Genomic DNA, 20,001 nt, shown 5'->3' on the forward strand with positions numbered 1-20,001 from the left:
CAGAGGAAGTGAACAGTGTCGTTCAGTCCATGCTGGCCACGTTTCCGGATATTGAATTAGCATTAACAGCTACCTCCTTCAGTTTGACACTCTTTCCTTTGCAGTGGTGGGTGGTTGTTTACAGCACAGGTAGGCTTTTAGAGCAGCAAACTAGAACACTACAGACGACTCCACTACATGTTAGCCATTGGATAAAATCAAACATTTCAAGAGAGTCCACATCCCAAGACAGCAAAAGGGTCCAGACCCTCTGGACGAAGTGAAGAGCAGAACAAGAAACGCTAAGAAACGTGTTTTCAATTAGCAAATTAAACTCCATTTGTTTGTTTGGTCGGCATACGTAGCAAACACCCCAAACCGGTGGAGAATGACGTTCCGCAGCGTTCAAACGGTGATGCATGAGGTTTTCAAAAATGATGTTTATGGGTTTCCTCCCCTCCAGCAGAGGGGAAAAAAAACAAACAAATTCTGACTCCTCCTTTTTGCTACACCTCCTGCTGTTAGATGTTGAAACCCTTCTGCTATCCGTCCAGCATTTGTCATAGCGCTTTCTCTCTCTTCCATCATCTCACCCCCAGATCCCCCCTTTTGCTTAGTGGAAGCTGACCTCCCCGCAAGCTTTCCTCCAGATGTACACCTCCTCTGACACCGCAGCTGTCCAGCAAGCCCTGCAGCTCTTCAACGCGACCCTGTTTGTCAGTGTGCAAATGAGAGTCAGTCAGTATTACCTTGGTAAGAAAACATAACTGATTAGCAGTGGGAGCCGAAGGTTTAGAGAACTATTTCAAGACATATTACATGTCAGAGTTGGGGGTGGGGGTACTATAACTTAGTGCAAGCCGAGTTAGCTGTGTGTGTCTCTGTGCTCCATTGTCGTACTCAAATAAACATTCAACCAAAAAGGAATCAATCTTTTTCGTGTTGTCGTTGTCAAATTTGCTTCAAAAGACTCTTGAGATTTTCAATCGAACATGCAGTTACTTTATGGGGTTAAAATGAAACCGTATGTGTGTGTAAGTGGTAAAAAGAATAATAATTTTTAAAAAATCTAAGGGAAGAATATTTAAGCAGTAACTGTATCCCTTTTGAAACTTCCTTGCCCCACACTGCTCCTCCGTCAGAAGGAGGGGATCTATTCAGGGGCTATTTCTGTAACTGAAACCAACAAGCCGACCCTACGCGGTGATTTGTCAGAGTCTGAAAACGGGGGCCGTATTTTAATCTGTTTGGACAAGTCTGGACAAAGTACTTCTGTCGCGCTGCCAACAAGACATGTTCCTTAACCTGGAATTTTCCCAATTCAGATTTTTCTCCCCAGTTTCGCTGATGGTTTGAGTTGACACCGAATGTCCTTAAAACCAATTTTTAAGTGTTGACATGCAACTATGATTCCCCCACCTCATTTCCAGTAACTTGCTGGACCTGATGCACTTCGCTTATTTTTGGCTACAACTGTGCGATTGCCTGCAACTGGGATCCGTAGCAACTCAATGGGTTTCGGTGAATCGAGATGTGATGGAAACATCTTTCTGACGTTGGAGACGAGCATCGGCTGGCTGTTCAACTCAGAGGGGCCAGAAGCTGCTGATCTCCTGGGATTTTCGCACACAGCCACTTGTCGTGTCAGCAGAAAATTGTCTGATGACATTCAGGATACAAACGTCTTGTTGATGTGAGAGCTCAAAGGAAAACAGGCAGACCAGAACAGTAGAAATAAATGCTTTTGACACATTGAATGTTGAAGCAAATGGGTCACAGCAGAAGATCATGCCACTTTTGTCACTTGAACAGAAAATCTACAATTTGCTCATATTTTAAAAACTATACAATAACACATTAGACTAAAAAACCCCTGATAATTCCCAATTCAAAACCAGAGTACAACAGAGTAGGAGGCTGGTGAGTGTATATGCTGATGACATGCTCTTCTATGTGTCAAATCACTATACCTCACATGTTATTATTGCTTAAATCTGTAGCATGTAGCCTTATATGCAGCTGGTGGTTTGCCATTCATGCCGCAGACCCAATAGAACATGTGTTTAGTCTTTATTGATTAACAGCATAGGTCATGTTTTAGGAATTCAGCCAGTTAGGAAACATGTTCAGTGTATTCAAAGTCAAATCAATTCTCGAGCCATTTCAATGTTCTCCAGTGAGCTAAAACCCACTTATGACAGAGCAAAAACAATGTGCAGCTATTATTATTATTCGGTTTTTATTTATAGTCCTACAATAAAAGACGAGAAATGTATAATATATACCAAGAGGTTCACTGCCTTCCTTCACCAGGAATATTTTAAAAGATTTTTTTTCTTTTGGATGATATCAGTCAAGTAACAGGTACTCAATATATAACTGCCTAATCTGTTAGGGGAGACTTTCGACCTTCTAAAATAAGTAATATTTTCCCAAGCTTTACTGTTTGTTCAGGTGGATTATTACTCTAAACCACATAAACCACATAGATATTCACATAGTGTGCATTTTACCGGTCCATCGGTAAAAAATATTGCATGCATGCCTTCCATGCATCTGCTGTGTCCTCAACATGGCCTCTGACAAACTGGGAATGGGACTTTGTTCCACCCGCCCATAAAGGTCGGCGCTGAGTACCGCTCACAGCCCCGCTTTTAAATAAAAGAAGAAGTGAAGTGGGAGCTTTAAAGCCCGCACAAAGCTAAGTGAAAAGCTTGGAGTGTAAAACGCTCACAGCTGTGGTGGTGAGTCTTTAATGATAAGCAGTCTTTCTTCATTCCTCGCAGTCTTTATAGCAATCCGTTTTCAGACCCTGGAAGAAAATAACCCTCCCAGCCATTCCTGCAAAGGAGACCGAGACACGAAGCCTGGGGACTCTTTTTGTTGTGTTTAATTATCTGGCATATTTGGACGCTCGCACCGGATTTTGCCTCACTGCATTGCAGAGTCTGAACCAGCATGGTAGCATCGGCTTAGGCCCTTAACTTCGTGGCAATACAACCAACAGCTGTTCACACAAAACCCTGAAGCCACACCTGGCGCTACATGCAAAGAGAGATGGGATCATGCAAAGAGAGATGGGATCTGCAGAATTACTAGTTTTCCTCTGGGGGATCATAAGTGTAAAATTTTGTGTGGTTTTATTTCTTCTTTAAACATTATTATTTAGTCTTATCATGCCACCTTACTTGTCCGTGTTTAGTTGCCGTGACTGTCACATTTGAGGATACACCGTTTTTTTGTTGTTGTTGCTTTTTTTTTTTTTTTTGCTTAACTCAATCCATCTGTGTCTGGGGTAAATGAAAAGAAAAAAAAAACCTCACCTCAAATTATTTACACATTTGTACATGTGTTTATGTGTTTAAGTCTGAACATAAAAAGAACAAACAAAAGTTCTGGGCGCAAATTTCTGTTTTCATCAGCCTAAGTTGAGCCTCTTTGTTTTGCGTTAACAGACCAGGAATAGGCTACAGAGAACAAGAATGAGTTAATTTTATTGTTTTGGAAACAGGTCTGGGTGAAGGTTTCCTCATAACAAGCAAAGCATTTTCCACATACCTTCTGGTTAGCTCCTGGTTTTTATTCATTTAAAGGTATCAGACGTAAAGAATTTTTGATAACTTTTGACCTCACGTTGATCTTAACCAGCAACCGGCATCATGCAAACAATCTGTTTTGAGGAAGAAGTTAACCCAATGGTCAATATTCAGCTTCGACAAACAGGATAAGTAAACGATGATTCAGATTTTGAAATCACTCTCAAAACCGCAGGTGCACACAATCAAACATCCCTTCTGCTGTTCATGAAAGAATGGGTCGCTTTCATGAGCTGGGTGGCTCGTACCGTGCAATAACTCCATTTGTAAAAGAAATCCTTAAAATTTAGCCGTCAACTGTTAGCGGTTTCGTAATGAAGTTAAGGAGCAAAAGCAACGCGGGCATGGAGTGGTAGGTTATGTAAAACCACAGAGTGGAGACAGTGAATGGTGAATGAAGTTGCCAACTGCCTCCAGAGTCAGTAAGTACAGACCAATAAATGTGGTGAGGCCTTTGATTAGCTTAGAAACGGTACAGAGAGTCCTTCATGGGTTTGGATGGAATGACAATTTACATTACCAAGAGCAATAAAGAGCTGGATGCAATGGTGCAAAGCACACTGCCGCTGGACTCAGCTCGAAGAGTGGAGATGTGTTTCATAGAAAGACGAATCGCTCTTTTCTGTCAGGCAGTCCGGTGGACGATTCTGGGTTGATGCTCGTCAGGACAATGTTACTTCTTGACTGCAGTCAGCCAAGTGTAGAGTGGGGTGTATGGGGGTATAGAGTTTAGTTTTTTCAATGAGAATGAGAGGAACGGTTGGTGTTGAAGCACACAGACATTTTCAACAATTCGCTGATCATCTCATGATTCGTGAGAACAGTTGAGGATGGCACTTCCTGTGAACTATAGACCTTCGTTCACTGTTCAGGAAGACTGAGAAAGTCTGACCCTGAGTTAACTTAACAGACCACCTTTGGGATGTAAATGTCCAACATCAGTGCCTGACCCCAAAAATACTCTGTTCAATGAATGGTCCAAAATATTCATAGATAGACATTTACAATCTGTTCGTTTGATCGTTTTTCAATCCATTTCACCCTTTATTCAGCCTAAAGACATTGAAATGATCTTTTTCACAAAAAGTTCCTGACCAAGACTGTACATCAAAAAGACAAAATTCAAAATATGAACACACATAATACAAGTTGTAAAAGCAGAATGTAAGGAGAACAGTCTTGACCATAAAAATAATTTGACTATGTACCATGCTTGGTGGAATAAATATTTCTCAGATGTGTTTCATGCAGCTCTACTTTTTCTCATGAGCCCAACTAATGGAGAACTGTTCAGGGAAAGGGAACATAGAACAAAGCAAACACATTCTGCATATTTTAAATTACATACATTAAACACATTCAATTTACACTCTTTCAAATTAAGACAGTTGTTTTTTTTTGTGTGTTTTTTTAGAAAAGAAAGACCAGCTGATCCTTTTTGGATCGGGCTGAAAACATGCCAGAAGTTTTCTCCTGTGCTGCCATCTAAAGGGGATCTACTGCAAAAGGTTCTGGATCCCTGCAGCCGCATGAGCGACACCAAAGTCCTACATCTACTTTGGGCTGGATCCATTACTTGATCTCAGTGGGACAAAGCAACAAATATAGCCATTGGCAACACTTTGAGCAACACTGGCTTTATTAAGAAATACTTTCACGGGGCCAAAAAAGGAAGTCAGAATACTAAACAATACGACAGAAACCAAAGTAAAAGGAACAGCTCCTTTTACAGGTTAGGTAGGCAGTTTATGTCGATGCCATTTTGTGAGCTTGTGGTGGGAAGTTGTCAGTATCAAACAGATTGAGTGTCACACAGAGAATGAAGACAGGAAACATTGTGCGACCAAACGTCTTTCTTTGTGAAACGTACAAAAAACAAAACGTTTGAGGTTGTTTTTGTTTTGTTTTTTTGAGCGTGGGAAAAGAGAAGAAGAAAAAATCTATTAGAAAAGTACATTTAATGAAGTACCATTTACATTAACCCTACATGTGACTGGAGACGTTTCCAGAAGGGACGATGTCTACGTATGTCTCAATCCCTTTCAGAGTAGCTTATATCTTTAGGATTTTTCTGGCTTTTAACTAAATTAAGATGCCAACAGGGTTATCTCCTGATAATGAAACATTACCTGCTCGAAACATTTTTGCAGGACCTCACGTCAAAACTCTTTAACAGACACGTACTAGTCAGACTTGAGGTCAGATTTAGCTTTATCCAGCGATGTAGTGATGATTGTTTCAGCCAGTTGGTGAGCCAGCTGTTGAAGATCGCTTTCATCCGACTCCTGCTGCTTGTTTTTCACGCTCAAGACCCAGCTTAACACGTCACACGACAGAACCTCTGCGAAAGCCTCCACGCCGGCCCCATGCGCCGGCAGGCCGTCTCTCGCCAGGTCGCTTGTCGACAGGGAATGCATGAGCTGCTCCATCAGTTCCACTTGAGGGTCACTGATCACACCGCCCGAGTTGTCCTTGTCTTTTGGAGTCGGTGGAGGAGGAGAGGGCAGGAAGACTTTTGCCAGCCCCCCTTTGAGCTTCCGAGCGAAACTGTTCCTGCTCCGCTCCAACTCCGGGATGAGGGGGGTGGTTGGAGGGGCATCTGGGTAGTCCAGCGAACCGACAGTAGGAAGGCCTGATGGGTACATAGGTGGATGGTTGGACTGAGAGTTTCTGTGGGTCTGTAATTCCCTTAAGGAAATCATCTCTAGTTCCAGCAGGTCCTCTTCTTCTCCGGAAGCGTCCAGAGGGAGCCCATTTTCAGCTTCTTCACAATCGTTCTTTTCAACATCTGATGGTGGAAAGCAGACGTCTTTCAGAGCGACCTCAACGATTGCTGATGCCAACTCCTCGGCTAAGATCTCTGGTGTTTGAAAGGGTTGTAGCGCCTCAGGTTCCAACTTTTCCATTTGTTCTAGAGAGGAGAGGATTATGTTCTCTGCAAGATTGTGGGCGAACTGGTCCAGAACGTCGGTATACATGAGGATTCTTTTGCCAGAGGTTTTGGAAATGGGTTCTCGCCACGTTGAGTCTTCGCTTAGAGTCTGCGTTGGATCCTGCGAAGATAAAGACAATAAGCCACAATGTCTTTATCTGCGAAGATAAAGACAATAAGCCTCAATAAAGAATCCATATTGAACTTTTGCAAACTTTGTCACATTTCATCCTCAAACTTTAGCATACTTTTGGAGATTTTATGTGATAACCCAATACAAAGTGCAACACAAGTCTTCAGTAAAAGCTAGAAAAAGGTTTGAATGAAGAAAATTTAGTCTTACTTTTCGTCAATACTCTTAGGGAGTACTTTGTACTTTTTTAACACATGAACAAGCTTTGATCTGAACTATTTCCATCTATCTTTGCGTCAACGAAGCTCGTTGTTCGTTATGAATGAAGTCTACATATGTAAGTTTGGTCTGTTTGTCTGAGGAGTTCACCTAATAAGAATTTTTATGGCTTTTTTCCATAAGAGAGAGGTTTCCATGGTTCTTCCACGTGAGCAAGATTTTAAAATCATATACCAGTGTGCCAATCCAAAAGTAGTTTGTTGCACCGAGTTTCATTGTGGGACATCTAAGTAATACAACGGTCGGACAACTTTTCTGATTTCTATTCGTGAACTGATTTGAAACTGATTCGTGTTGGTCTTTCAGGTGAAATTCAAACGAAATGCAAGTTTGTGATGGCACTACGTGAGTTTTAGCATTTAAAAATTCCCAGAACTTTTACTTTTACAGAAAGAATTGAGCTAAACGATTTTGTTTGAAGGCTTTGGCTGCAATATTTCTAATTAAATCCAAAAATAAACAAACAGAGAAAGTACAGTTAAAGCATAGCAGGATACACAAATGGTGCCTCAGCTCTCTTCAGGGTATGAGTCTGCTTCGATTTAGAGAAGAAGGAAGAAAGCGGATAAGCTACGAATAGACAGAAAGCCTCAAGGAACTTCAAAAGAGAGATCTGAGTCAGGAATCTTTCAAAGCAAGAGAAAGACCAGAGAAACAGAGAGTAAAGGAAGTCCCCCTCTGAAGCTCAGGATGGAAAGTAAGATAAGGGCCTCAACCGCAGCCTGTCACCAGATGAGCTGTCAGCCAGTCCGGATGTGACAGGCAGAAAGTTCAGTTCAAAATTGCTGCGGCTCAAATTGCTGGCCTCGGCGACAGCAGCAACCTGTCTCTCTGCGGAGCTTTTGCAATTCCGATGAATTAGGCTAGGAAAGCCTAATTCATCGGAAAACCGATCATGGGACAAACATCCAAGTGTTTCGTCATGACCAAGACAAGTATCCTGAAACATATTTTATGCAAACAACAACATAAGTCATAAAAGTGTCACAGATCCACACAGACTGCATGGCATGGATCAACCAAGGAGGAGGAAGTTTTCTAAATGTGGGATCATTTTGATCTTATTGCAGAATGAGGTAAATTGTTATTCTGTTCTCCTTCTCACTTTTGATCATTTGTCTTTTGGATTATCCCAATTCCTTTCTACAGGATATTTGAGTCAGTTAAATGAGTGAACTTTAATTTATATTGCAGCTGAAATAGGGATTTGCTCCCAGTTTTTGTCTCACTGTAACTGGAGCTCTTCCACGATGCTGAGGCTTCGCCGTCAATTCCAAGAACAGTAGTTCTTCATATTAATGTGCAAACTTTTTTCAAGCCAAATCAGTCAGATTTCTATTTTCAAGGTACTTTCTCTGATACTTTTGTGAAATTGATTGTCATCCAAAGTGAACAATGAGGTCATTTTTTGGTTTTATGACAACATGTGCCTCCAAATCTTCGGGGTAGTAATAAACTCTAAAGTTCAGTTTTGTAACTTTTTGTAGATGGTCATTTTGTTTTAGCTAAAGACAAGGGAGACATCTACATTTTACACTTTTAAAAGATAAGACTAGAGTAGGTTTTTCTTTAGATAAACTTCAACTAAATGCAGCGCAGATTACAATGGAGCCATCTACATGTAGAGTCTTTATCATTCTGTAAACTTTTATGGCAAACTAAGACAAAAGCAGTACATCTTTCCTCCCCCCCCCCATCTTCTTCCACTGCAAACTAGCATTTCGAGCATCGCCAAAGGCAGCCCGCGGATTTTTAATACCATAAACCAGTCGCTCAGCAAACACGTTTCCAACATTTTAATGGCTTGTTGAACTAACACCCCGTCATCTGATCAGACGATCTCTGCCCGTCTTTTGAAACATACAGACTGTGAAGGGCAGATGTGGAGCAGATTGCAGCAAGAACAAAGAATGTCTTCTCCTGACAGTGAGAGTCGTAAACTCTGACGAGGTAGAAGGTAGAGGAGCGTCCGTCAAATTTGGGACGCTCCTCCCAAGTCATGTTATACAGGCCCAAACACAAAGTGTTGACTCTGAGCATTGTGTCGTTAATTTAATGACACCAGGGCACCTCTGTTGGAGCTTTCACAGGCAACCAAATGCACTACATGCGCATTAAGTACAAAGGCAGTTCTAAGTGTGTTTGGTGTTTGGCTGAAACCTCACTTGACCTTTAAGAAAAGCTTTATTTATTCCCCTTTCTTTCCCTCTGGTTCGTCTGTTGAGAGGGAGCGAGGGGGAAGCAAAAACCTCCTCTGCAAGAAGCTATTTTAGGTTTGTGTGAATATCCCAAACCACCATTTCCTTCATAAAAAAAACCTGACTGAAAATAAATTCAAAAATGCCTCAAATAAATGTTAACAAACACGTAAGGCTGTCAGAACTAAACAGAAATCGATTGTATTGAGAGTGGAAGGTAGAAAAGGCAATAAAATATAAAGTGAAAATACAGAAAGAATCCTGAGAATCAATTTGATGTACGATATGTTACGTATATGAAGCTTGAAACAGCTTGAAAAGAAAGACAGGTGAAGAAACTGACTGTCTGAACTCTATTGGCATGTAGGCGAACTTACCACATTGGAGCTTGGTGCACAGTGTCTTCAGTGGAAATGGGTGACATGGGAAAGGGTTCACCAGCTTTGCTCACTTCCTGTAAGTTTCTGCAAGCGTACTTGTGCGTGGGAGGAGCCGTTTTAAGAAATGTACAGCACTGAGAAGCAAATAGGAAGTGGCAGAGGACTGCGTCGTACTGTCAACGTAACCGGTTTCTTTTTGCTCCGTCAAAGTTCAGAGAGCACAAGCTTGTTAAGAACACGTTTGTTTCCACTTTTGTTCAAGCTTATTCATTGACCTGTAGGCTTTCAATGTCTTGAGTTTGATAAATATGTGAAAATGGAAAAGTGGAATCTAGAAACCAGGCGTGCAGCTGAAAGCTGACGAGCGACGACGCTGCATGTCGTCACCTTCCGAAAAATAATGGGCCGACTTGTTGTTTTGTTAAAAGAGATTGTTTTTGATTTGCCTAATAGATCTTTTTTGGGGGAAAAAGTGGGTGGTGATTTTCTTTCTCTCTCTTTTTTTCAGAATTAGGACTTAGGCCATTGTTTTAGGAAGGTGTGGATATGAAACATCAAATTCTGCCTCTGCATAACATGATGGAAACCTGAGAAAAAAGGTCTGAGAGAAATAAGGAGGAGAAAGTGAAAAGTAGGAAAAGTTGTTTATGGAGGCCTGATCCTGCCATAATTAGGTAGAAGTACATAAATAAATAAATGTTCACCAAATAAATAAGCACATGTTTAAATATGTAAAACATAAAGTAAGTAAATAAATAAATGTTGGCAGTACTTAAACTACACAACTGAATTTGATATTACAGCCTAGAACCTGTGTGTTTCTTTAATAGTTGTAAATGATTTTTGCATAAAAATATCTGAGCTTTGCGTGTAAAAGAGTCTAGATCCTTCCCAATTTCCTAGTTTTTCGTTTTGTTTTGTTTTGTTTTTTGCTGTTTGTCATGCTAAAAAATATCAACCAATTCAAATACTGGTTAAAAACACACAAGTAAACAAAATCAGGCCTGAGTTATAAACCACAGGGTGGGGTAATCACTTTTAACACATGGCTGCTTGGGTCTGATTTTTATTTTTTTTTTCCTTCCACAATAATAAACACTTTAATTTAAAAACTGTGTTTTTGGGGTGATTTTGTGTGTTGTCTTTGACTCATGTCTAAATTGGTTTGGTTTTCAGAAACACTGAAGTGGGACAGATCTGTGAAAAAAAAACAACAAAAAAAAAACTAAGACTTTTACACGCCATCAGATTTAGATGTGTTTCGTGTCAAAAAAAAAAATTTAAATTAAAATAACTAAAATAAAGCATATTATTTATTTTTTTTCTTTCTTTTGGACACACTGAATACAAAGCAGAATAAGCAGAAGAAACTCAAAACCGTTGGCGATGATTTGTAGATCCCTGGTTTGTGCATTCCACATCTGGTCGTTGAGGCAGTTCAACGTCCCAAATGCATTACAGAAGCTGCCCTTGAACCGTTTCCACCAAAAAACAAACAAAAAAAAAAATCCCCTGAACTTCACGTCCAAACCCCGCCCAGTTATATATTTTTGTATCAAACGATCTGCGGCATTAGGTACATGAAATGATGTATGTTCAGGGTTTGCTCAGAGGAGACATACGTCTTTCTCACAGGTCAAAGAAAAAAAAAAGTCTTGGTTTTAGCTTGAATTTACTCCTATCCACGTAAAAAGAGAAAATAAATAAAAATTACGGCCTCGGTTCTTGATACTCTGACATGAAGCCAAACTTCTGGCAGAGAGATGCTCGTTTGCTGCCAGTTTCCTCTCTTTCTCCATCTTCACCTGTCCTTGGAGTGTACGCAAAATTTCATGACCATATATTATCTAAACTGCTGATGCAACTCCCTCTGTGTTTCCACGTCCCAACAGGCCAATTATTATTCTGTATTTCTGGAAACACTTTACAACGCCCTCAACCTGTGACAAAGAGGTGTAAAAACCCAAAGTCTGAGGCATCCTATTTTGTTGCCTGTTGTTCTTGGTTTTAGCTAAGGGAATGCTCATCTTGTTTATGACATGTATGAAATAACAAGTAAATTACTTGTCTCTTTTCTTTCTGCCACTTTTTACTCTGTCATATTTACACTACAGGATGTTTGGATGAATATTTGAAAAGTCTTAGTCTCAAGACCATCTTTCTTCATGTGAGCATTTCCATACAATGACTAAACAAACTAATGAGAAGTATGTATTTTAAAGTAAGTGTAGTGAAGACTTTTTCTCTCAGCAATTAAAAAGCACATCTGCATCTGAAAGAAATCAAAAGGCACTCTTTGAAAAGTTTAAAGTAGATTGATTCATTTACTCTGTACCTAAACGATAACAGGTGGACGGAGAACACGTGTGTGTGTGTGTGTGTGTATGTGTGTCCCAGGATGACAAGGTTACTGCTATTTAAAACCTCCCCGAACAAAACATCAACAAATCTCTCAAGGCGTGAATTCCTATTGGTTGTCAGGAGGTTTGAATGCGCTTAGAGCTCCTCCCTGTTTCTTTAAGGTGTGTTTGGTGTCGAACAGGCGGGTTCACCGTCATTTTCAGAAACATGCTGCATTTCGAAAGGAATAGTCATTTCCTGTATAAAAGAGATTATTTTATACATTAAATTTAAGCAATTAAAATATCCATACAATGTTTTTTTTCAAACTATATTTGTGGGCTAAAACACGTCAATTAGATGTTTTTTTTTTTTTAACTCCGCCATCGTTCACCGGTCGGAGCTGGTACCTATACCCAGCGCTCCTTGTCAAACGGCATCCTGCTCAGCTTCCTGATTGGTCCGTTTGGCTCAAATTCTAGCCAATGAAAGCAGGGCGCAGGAGATTCAGATCCTCAGCTGAATACGCTGCAGACAAGAGAAGCGACGCCGCTAAATTCCAATAAATATTCCAGAAAATGCTGCTCTCCGCTGTCTAAACTGGATTTAACAGAGTGAAGCGCACTAAGGTAAGACGAAACTTCGTCGTCTTCGAGCCGCTTCGAGGAAACCCCGCCCGTCACGCGCAAGCTCAGCCACGGAGACTCCCCTTCATGCGAGCGAGTTTAAACTAGCCCCTGCGCTGAGAGTTGTTTGTTGTTTTCTCGCTTTGTTTTTGGCCTAAGTGCGCCGTTTCCCGCTCTCCTTGTGTGCAATCCGGACAGTTGTTTTCGCGGGATAAAGGTGAACGAAGCTGCCATGCCTTTCACAAGAGGGAAGAAACATAAAGAGGCCGCGGGGAACAAGGCGTCCAAGGGGAACACAGCGGCCTCGGAGAACCAGGTGAGGGGAACGGGAAACGCAGTGACCTTGCACGTGCTACAACGACGGATTTGCTTGATTCGTTGTGCTGCCCGTGTTTCAGGAAGAGGCCACTCAGGTGAAGCGGACCTCGTCTCCTCCCCACGGAGCTCCCAAGAAGAGGACTGCCTTCATCGACATCACCAATGTGAGCGCTCGCTCTCTCTCTCTCTCTCTCTCTCTCTGTGTGTGTGTGTCTTTGGAGGAATAATACAGCAACTTGCTCACTGGGCCTGAAAAGTAGCATTAAAACTTAGAAGAGATTCAATGTATCAAGTATTGGCGATACATTGCATTGCATCGCCAATATTTGATGCTAGATTTATTTTTTATTTGTTTTAGGAAAATCATTGAAATACGTGCAACGGTTGCCATCATTTGGTGCAACTTTCTTTTTTTGTGATGCACTGACTGCATTGTAGACTTTCACATCTGTTTCTTTTTTATTTTTTTATTTGGGGTCCAGCTGTGCTTTAATTAATGCTGCTTTCCAGTTACCTCGGAATTCAGAGCTGAGTTCTACATCAAATCCGACATAAGGCGTCTTGGTTAAAAAGTCTTATTTTCAACATGGCGCCGCCCAGAGATGATGTTCGCAGTGTCTCTTAGAAAACATTTTAAGCTTTACTCTTCATATGCTTTGAGTTAGAAGTGCTTTTTTAAAAATTCACTTTTATATATGTTTGCGATAAATAAACATGTCCCCCCCCCTCACGGCTTACTGTTGGGGAGTGGAGCCATGTTGAAACGCCAAGTTGATGGTAACGGAGGGTAGTCGTGGTCATCACTACTCTGTGTGTCTCAGTCAGGTTAAATTGATCAATATGAAATTCTTCTTTCAGACTTTAACAACTCCTCAGGACATAGATTTTTATTTATGTCACTTCTTGAAATTCTTATCCAATCTGTCTCCAGGCTCACAAGGTGACGATCAGCCTTCCAGGTAGGAAGAGGGAGTCGGCGAAGAAAGTTCAAAAGAAGACCAACGCCGCCTCGGTGCAGTCAAAGAATCGAACAAACCTACAAAAGTACTTTTTAAAGAAATTCCGGGTTTAGTTTTCGCCGTCGTCCTTCTCGCTCGTTGCCTTTACCTCGCAGTGTCTCGCCTCCCGCAGGTCGTCATCCGTGAGCTCCGAGGGATCGCCGGCCGAGAAAGAGAGGTCCGACGTAGAGGAGAACAAGAAGAGCGAGGAGCCGCAGAGGGATGACTCGTCTCCGGCAGAAGAACCAGCAGATGTTTTATCCCCTGCTGCCCGGGAAGTGCCGGCACACATCCAGAGGCAGACTGTAAGAAGAGGCGCACATTTCTAAAACTACGTTCACACGGCAGGTCTTGATGCTCGACTCCGAAAAGCGACACGCGTAATGATGGGCAGAATCGTTTATGGATCCATTTTTAAAGTCTAATCAGTAATGGGAACTGATGATATTATGACAAGATGAAGGAAGCTAATGGAAAAGCCCAACTACTAGCAATGGTCTTGTGGAGCATCAACAGCAATGTCAGTGGAGAAGTCTGTTTGGATGTGCAGTTAGAGTGGTGGGATTGTGACGTGATGCGCTTCAGTGTCTATAAGTTCATAATTATAATTTCTAGCCGCCGTTTGTCTGGATTTACCGAGCCTGGCTTCTTCTGGTTCATAAAAATTGCACACGTCTCATCAATGGCAAAAAAATTGTTTAAAATGTGATATGTCCATGCAAAGATTGGAATCGATCCGTTCAGTTGGAGTTGAAATTTGGGTCGTTTTTGCCTGCTGTGTGAAAGTAGCCTAAAGTTGGGTAAAAGTAAGGCTTGTGTTTTTAACTCCACATTCTTTCGACTTGGAACAGATCCCAAAAGAGTTCGACATCGACTTGGATAACTCTGAAGACTGTTACATGTGTCCTGAGTATGCAAAGGATATCTTCGACTACCTTAAAAAGAGAGAAGTAAGGGACCTCTAGAAAACCTTTAACATTTGAGTATTTGTGTCTTGTTGGTTCAGCTCCATAATCCTCATTGTTCACCTTCAGGAAAAGTTCGTTCTTTCCAACTACATGGACAAGCAGCCCTACCTCAGCCCAGACATGAGGGCGATCCTGATCGATTGGCTGGTTGAAGTCCAGGTGATTCATTCAGCCAGTGTGTTTGCCAGAAAAGATCAAAGCGTCTTCTGATCTAAGAAAAACATTTTGATAATTTGAACAGCGGTTGCTTTTTCAATTTCTGATCGTGTTTTTTTTTTTTTTTTTTTTTTTCTCACGTAGGAGAACTTTGAGCTGTTCCACGAGACTCTCTACTTGGCCGTGAAGTTGACAGACCACTACTTGTCAAAGGTCACCATCCACAGGGACTTGTTGCAGCTCGTCGGTTCCACCGCCTTGCTGATTGCCTGCAAATTTGAGGTGAGAATTTTTTATTTATTTATTTTTTTCCAGCTGGTTCGAAGTGACACTTCAGTTTGAACAGTTTTAAGTCTTGTCATCGTTGGTTGCAGGAGCGCTGCCCGCCCCCCGTCGAGGATTTCCTCTACATCTGCGACGACGCTTACAAACGACACGAACTCATCAGCATAGAAGCCAACATCCTGAAAACGCTGTCGTTCGACATCAACATTCCCATTCCGTATCGGTTCCTCAGACGCTACGCCAGGGTGTGTAGCCTTTAGTCGTAAATGTTGTTGTACGACATGACTTAACATGGCTTAACTTTTTTTTCCCTCCCTCCAGTGTGTGAATGCGGGCATGGACACGCTGACCCTGGCTCGCTTCTTCTGTGAGATGAGTCTGATGGAGATAGACTTTGTGCTGGAGCGGGGCTCCAGGCTGGCATCGGCCTGCCTGCTGATGGCGCTGGTCACCAAAAACCTGGGAGGCTGGGTAAGCTACCTACCTGAGACAAAAACCTAAACCACAGCTGCATTTCAGAGAAGAAATTAGCGCACATTTTAACTGCACCGTTTTCTTTAATGGCTTTCTCCTGTTTGGCTTTTTTTGATTATGAACTGAATCTTGTACGTCTTGATTAGTAATGAGGATTAGTGATGCAACAAAGACTGCCCAAATATGAAAGCTCCTCCAAAAGCATTCTTCTTTTCTCCGGATTTGTAGAACAAGTCTATCCTTGACAGCCAAACCTATCCCAAGAGTCATTGCAGGCCGAATGGGGAAACTTTTGTTCAACCAAATGGTGGACGAAGCAGAAATATATTAAACTCTAATAGTGGAAAGATAGAAGCTTATATTGGTTAAGTGGTAAAGTTTTTGCTAAAGTACTTTTACAATAGGCTGTAAACCCCAAAGCTGGGTGTAACTTTTCTTCCGCGCTGTCGCTCCTGCAGTGTCCCATCCTGCAGTTCCACTCCGGCTATCAGGTGTCTGACTTGAAGCCTGTGGTCAGAAAGCTCCACTCGATGCTTCAAGCTCCACCAGACGATAACCTGAAAACCATCCGGAGCAAATACTCTCATAAGTAAGTTTGCAAAGAAAAATACATGTCGAGATATTGCTGTTCTGGTGAATAATACAGAATAATAATTATTCCCCCCACCCCCAGGGTGTTTTTTGAAGTCGCTTCTCTTCCTTTGGTTGACGTTGATGTCTTGGAGAAAGCCTTGGCCTCTTCGTGAAGATGGAGAAATGGTCTAAAAGACTTGAGTTGAGTGAAACCTTCCATTAGGGCAAAAACGTTGTACATAATTTAATGTTTAATATTTATATGTGGTCCAGTTTGTCTTCCATGTGACATTGGAAATAAAACAAGTTCTCAAGGAGTGTTCTTAATGTGGGCATTGTTATTAACATGTTAAACTTATTTTATCAGTGGATTTTTTTTTATACATAGGTTTTTATAAGATCAGTGAAATTGTAATTCATTAGTAATCTGTAAACTCTTTTGTGTGTATACTTACTAATGAATTATGCACTGGCCCACAATCCTTTTAAAAAAGATTTCAGATATCGTTCACGTTAGCAGCTATGCATGCATTTCTGGTTGTACAGTGTTTATCATGTTGAGCTAATGATTTGTATAAAAGAAGACCAAATAATGCTTTGTTTTTTTTGTTTTGTTTTGTTTTGTTTTTTGTCATGGCTGTCTTGCGAAGTCTTAAAATAAAGAAATGTTTTACTCTTTACTCCAATGAATGATTATTTCACTCTGATTTAGACACTCACCCTTTATTACGTTGCAATTTTGATTTCTTGTGACTGTAATTCTTCTTCTTGTCCACTGGAGGTCGGTGTCGCCACATGAATAATTTTGTATGTTTGCTGACAGACAAAGGACTCGGAAAGAAACTGGGAAAGAAACTTGGCAGGTCAGAGGACTTGATTCAGAAATCAAAAATGAGACAGACTTAAAGATTCACACCAGTCAGGTTTGGCCTCATTTACCCAGAAAACATGTTTATGTTAATTAGCTTTTAACAACATAACTAAGACTGGGCCTCAACAAATGTTAACTCTTGGTAACTAAAATGATTTAAAACCATAATTGGCTTCCATGTCTTTTTTTTTTTCTTGTTTAAACATTGCAGCGTTTCAACCAAACTCAAATACAGAGGCAGACTACAACCTGACATTTTTCTGTTGGACACATTGCAAAATGTGTATAAAAGAGGTTGCATGGATGGTTGTTTGCACCCATATAGCCATTGTGCTGCATGAACATAACCCACTGGTGGATGATTGAGAGGAGATTCTGCAGTGTACTACTTTTGTCTCTTGGGGCTTAACCTCGACATGCCTCATCTGAGCTCTTATAGCTCTGGCTGTATGTTTAGGGTGATTTTACAGCTGTAAAGTGGAAGTCTGTTCTGCCTACCGTTTTAAGTGTTTTCACACTTAAATAGAGCTGGTTTGGCTGGGTACCGGAATTGCAACGTTTGTTGCATTTTCAGCTGGCGCGGTTGGCTTTCACACTGCACTGTGTGAAATGAGCCAAATTTATTGGAAAAAACCTTTTTGACCTGGTGGGCCTGCACCAAAAGCTACTGAGAGAAACAAAGCAAAAAGCTCTGGTGAAGACACTGGGTGCAACTTCAGTCTTCATAAAAAGTAAACATTTTATTTCCAAATAAAATGTTGGTAATATTTTATTATTTCCAACATAATGAAATATGTAGCAACGTCGGATTTTATTTACTGCTACTAGAAACAGTCTAAGAACTTTTTGTCTCGTATTTGTGGCCATAAATTGCAGAACTGCCAAAGAAAAGGCTTATTTTATAAAAACTTAGTCTGAAAATGCGTTCCATTTCACAAAATCAAACTTCGTTCAGGTCTCTTTGGTGTTGGTGGTAGAGAAGAAAGAGTAAGACGATTTCATTGACTTGCATCACACCAAGCACACCACAGAGCTCTTCACTGACCTTTAGCTTTGTTTGAAGGTCCATCACGGACACGGCGCACATTTAAAAACTTCGGGATGCGGATGTGCGCCAGTTCAATTCAACGGCAATCATCTCCCACAAACACTCATAAAGCTTCACCTGCTGCTTGTGCTCCCGGAGCCGTCTGAGCTCATTTTCCCCACCGTCATTCTCTCGATCAATTAAAGTGATTGATTGGCTGCATTGTGTGTGTGTGGACGTGCGCGCATTCTGTTCCCCCCACTTCTCTCAGAGCAACGATCCCAATAACACCCTCTGATTAAAGTGTGCTGGTGCAGATAGAGCCCATCAAGCTGTGCTGGATAAGGATCTGAACCGCTGCTGCCAGATCCTCATCAAACTGCATATGAGCTATTGATCAGAGTCTGGAAGGGAAACCAGCTTTCTCCCCGCTAAGATCTGCTCAGTCAGGATCTGCTCAGTCAGGAAGACCTGGTAGTTCTGTTCGTTAAAGTTTGTTCTTCTTTTAGGGCCATGTCATTATATTAAGAGGAAATGAAGTTGAAATGATAAAAGAATAAAGTCATATTTTTAGAACAAGGTTGTATGAGAAAAATCAAAATAAGAGAATATAGTCAGTATTTCGAGGACAGTCATATTTACAAAAAAGTCATAAGACTCCAGTTAAAATAATTTCAGAGTAAAGTCGTATTTTTTTTTACTAGTACCAGAAAAACATCAAAAATAATATGAGAATGGGGTTTAATTAATACAAGAATAAAGTCGTATGTGAGAAATGTAAATTTTTTGAGAATAAGGTGGAAATGTTTTGAGAATAACATCATTTCAACTTTATTCTTGTAAGTTTGACTTTATTCTCATGTTTTATTTTCTTAGTTTGGCACTGATACTCCATCATACTTCTCATAACTCATCTTTGTAGATTTAGCATAATTATGAAAATATATTCTCTTTAAATATAGGAGATCCATTTTTTAGCATTTACCTGGCAGAGTAACAACCTAAAAGTTCCTGACTTCCCATCATCTCATACGCTTTGTTTCCGCCACCTATTCTTTTCTCACTTCCTTATCGGCGTGACCCGCCTGCTCTCTCTTAAGGAGTTAGTTGGATCTACAAGCATCTTTATCTGTGAGAAACTTTGGGACTCTTTCTTTGTGAATCTTCAATCAGCCAGGTCGGCTAATTACGGGAACGTTTTAGAGGGATGTTTGGCTGTTAAGCTCCTGAGCATGTGGAGCTCGTTTTGGGTTTATCTACCCTCCACTTTAGTTGCCGCCATCAAGCTGTATTATTTGCACTGAGCTGTAATACATATCTACATTTAAAATTGGCTTAGTGGAACTGAAAGAGTGGCTTACAGGGCAGGAAAGGATTTTTTTTTCTCAGGGTTTTACAATGATTTTACATCAGGAGTTTAGATGTTCCGGCTACGGTTTTCCGATAATCCCTTTAGGGGCAGCAGGCTTACAAGTGAAATTATTGAACAATGAGCAGTTCATAATCTGTTTGTAGAATGCATTACTGTTAAATGACAGATTAATGGTCTCGGGTGGAGAATCTAGTCAGGGTTAAACAAACTGTTTACTAAAACAGAACAAACACATTAAGCCAATGCACCATGGAATAGATTAGAACAGAGGTTCCTAAACGTTTTCATGATGTATGAATATGGTTACATATAGTTTCACATGAACTTATTTGTCTGGAACAATGTTTTGGTTTAGTTAAACACATTCTTTGACTTTCTTAGGCTCATATGTCCAAAGAACGACATTGTTCTTACTGTATTTTAGTCTTCAGTTTTAGTTTTTTTGTTGTTGTTGTTGTACTGACTCTTAATATAGATAACATTCATATTAAACATC

The 20,001-nt window shown here is 40.8% G+C and overlaps 2 protein-coding genes across 4 annotated transcripts; one reads left to right on the forward strand and one right to left on the reverse strand.

Annotated features, from left to right (window-relative positions):
• Positions 1-4,598: 4,598 nt before the first annotated feature.
• Positions 4,599-9,549, reverse strand: si:dkey-171c9.3 (A-kinase anchor protein 11). The gene is made up of 2 exons (XM_055021335.1): positions 9,495-9,549; positions 4,599-6,628 (listed from the first exon to the last, which is right to left on the reverse strand). The coding sequence occupies exon 2, from the start codon at positions 6,551-6,553 to the stop codon at positions 5,759-5,761; it is 795 nt and encodes a 264-aa protein (XP_054877310.1). The 5' UTR covers positions 6,554-6,628; positions 9,495-9,549; the 3' UTR covers positions 4,599-5,758.
• A 2,795-nt stretch (positions 9,550-12,344) lies between these two features.
• Positions 12,345-16,915, forward strand: ccnb3 (cyclin B3). Of its 3 annotated transcripts, XM_055021270.1 has the most exons (12): positions 12,345-12,466; positions 12,662-12,779; positions 12,862-12,945; positions 13,713-13,825; positions 13,913-14,084; positions 14,631-14,729; positions 14,814-14,906; positions 15,048-15,185; positions 15,278-15,433; positions 15,510-15,659; positions 16,121-16,251; positions 16,336-16,915. In XM_055021270.1, the coding sequence occupies exons 2-12, from the start codon at positions 12,696-12,698 to the stop codon at positions 16,406-16,408; spliced, it is 1,293 nt and encodes a 430-aa protein (XP_054877245.1). In that variant the 5' UTR covers positions 12,345-12,466; positions 12,662-12,695; the 3' UTR covers positions 16,409-16,915. The 3 variants fall into 3 exon arrangements, with proteins under 3 accessions (XP_054877245.1, XP_054877244.1, XP_054877246.1); XM_055021269.1 differs by having other exon boundaries at positions 12,345-12,779; XM_055021271.1 differs by lacking the exons at positions 16,121-16,251; positions 16,336-16,915 and adding an exon at positions 15,891-16,106 and having other exon boundaries at positions 12,345-12,779.
• The last annotated feature ends 3,086 nt before the right edge of the window (positions 16,916-20,001 follow it).

The sequence above is a fragment of the Poeciliopsis prolifica genome, unplaced genomic scaffold (genome assembly GCF_027474105.1).
Source record: "Poeciliopsis prolifica strain line A6 unplaced genomic scaffold, Auburn_PproV2 SCAFFOLD075, whole genome shotgun sequence".
NCBI classification, from domain to species: Eukaryota; Metazoa; Chordata; class Actinopteri; order Cyprinodontiformes; family Poeciliidae; genus Poeciliopsis; species Poeciliopsis prolifica.

Coding starts and splice junctions, on each gene's coding strand:
- si:dkey-171c9.3 (XM_055021335.1), bottom strand. CDS start 6,553: ATGTATACCGACGTTCTGGACCAGTTCGCCCACAATCTTGCAGAGAAC.
- ccnb3 (XM_055021269.1), top strand. CDS start 12,696: ATGCCTTTCACAAGAGGGAAGAAACATAAAGAGGCCGCGGGGAACAAG. Junction 14,730..14,813: donor ACTACCTTAAAAAGAGAGAA/GTAAGGGACCTC, acceptor GTTCACCTTCAG/GAAAAGTTCGTTCTTTCCAA. Junction 16,252..16,335: donor CGGAGCAAATACTCTCATAA/GTAAGTTTGCAA, acceptor CCCCACCCCCAG/GGTGTTTTTTGAAGTCGCTT.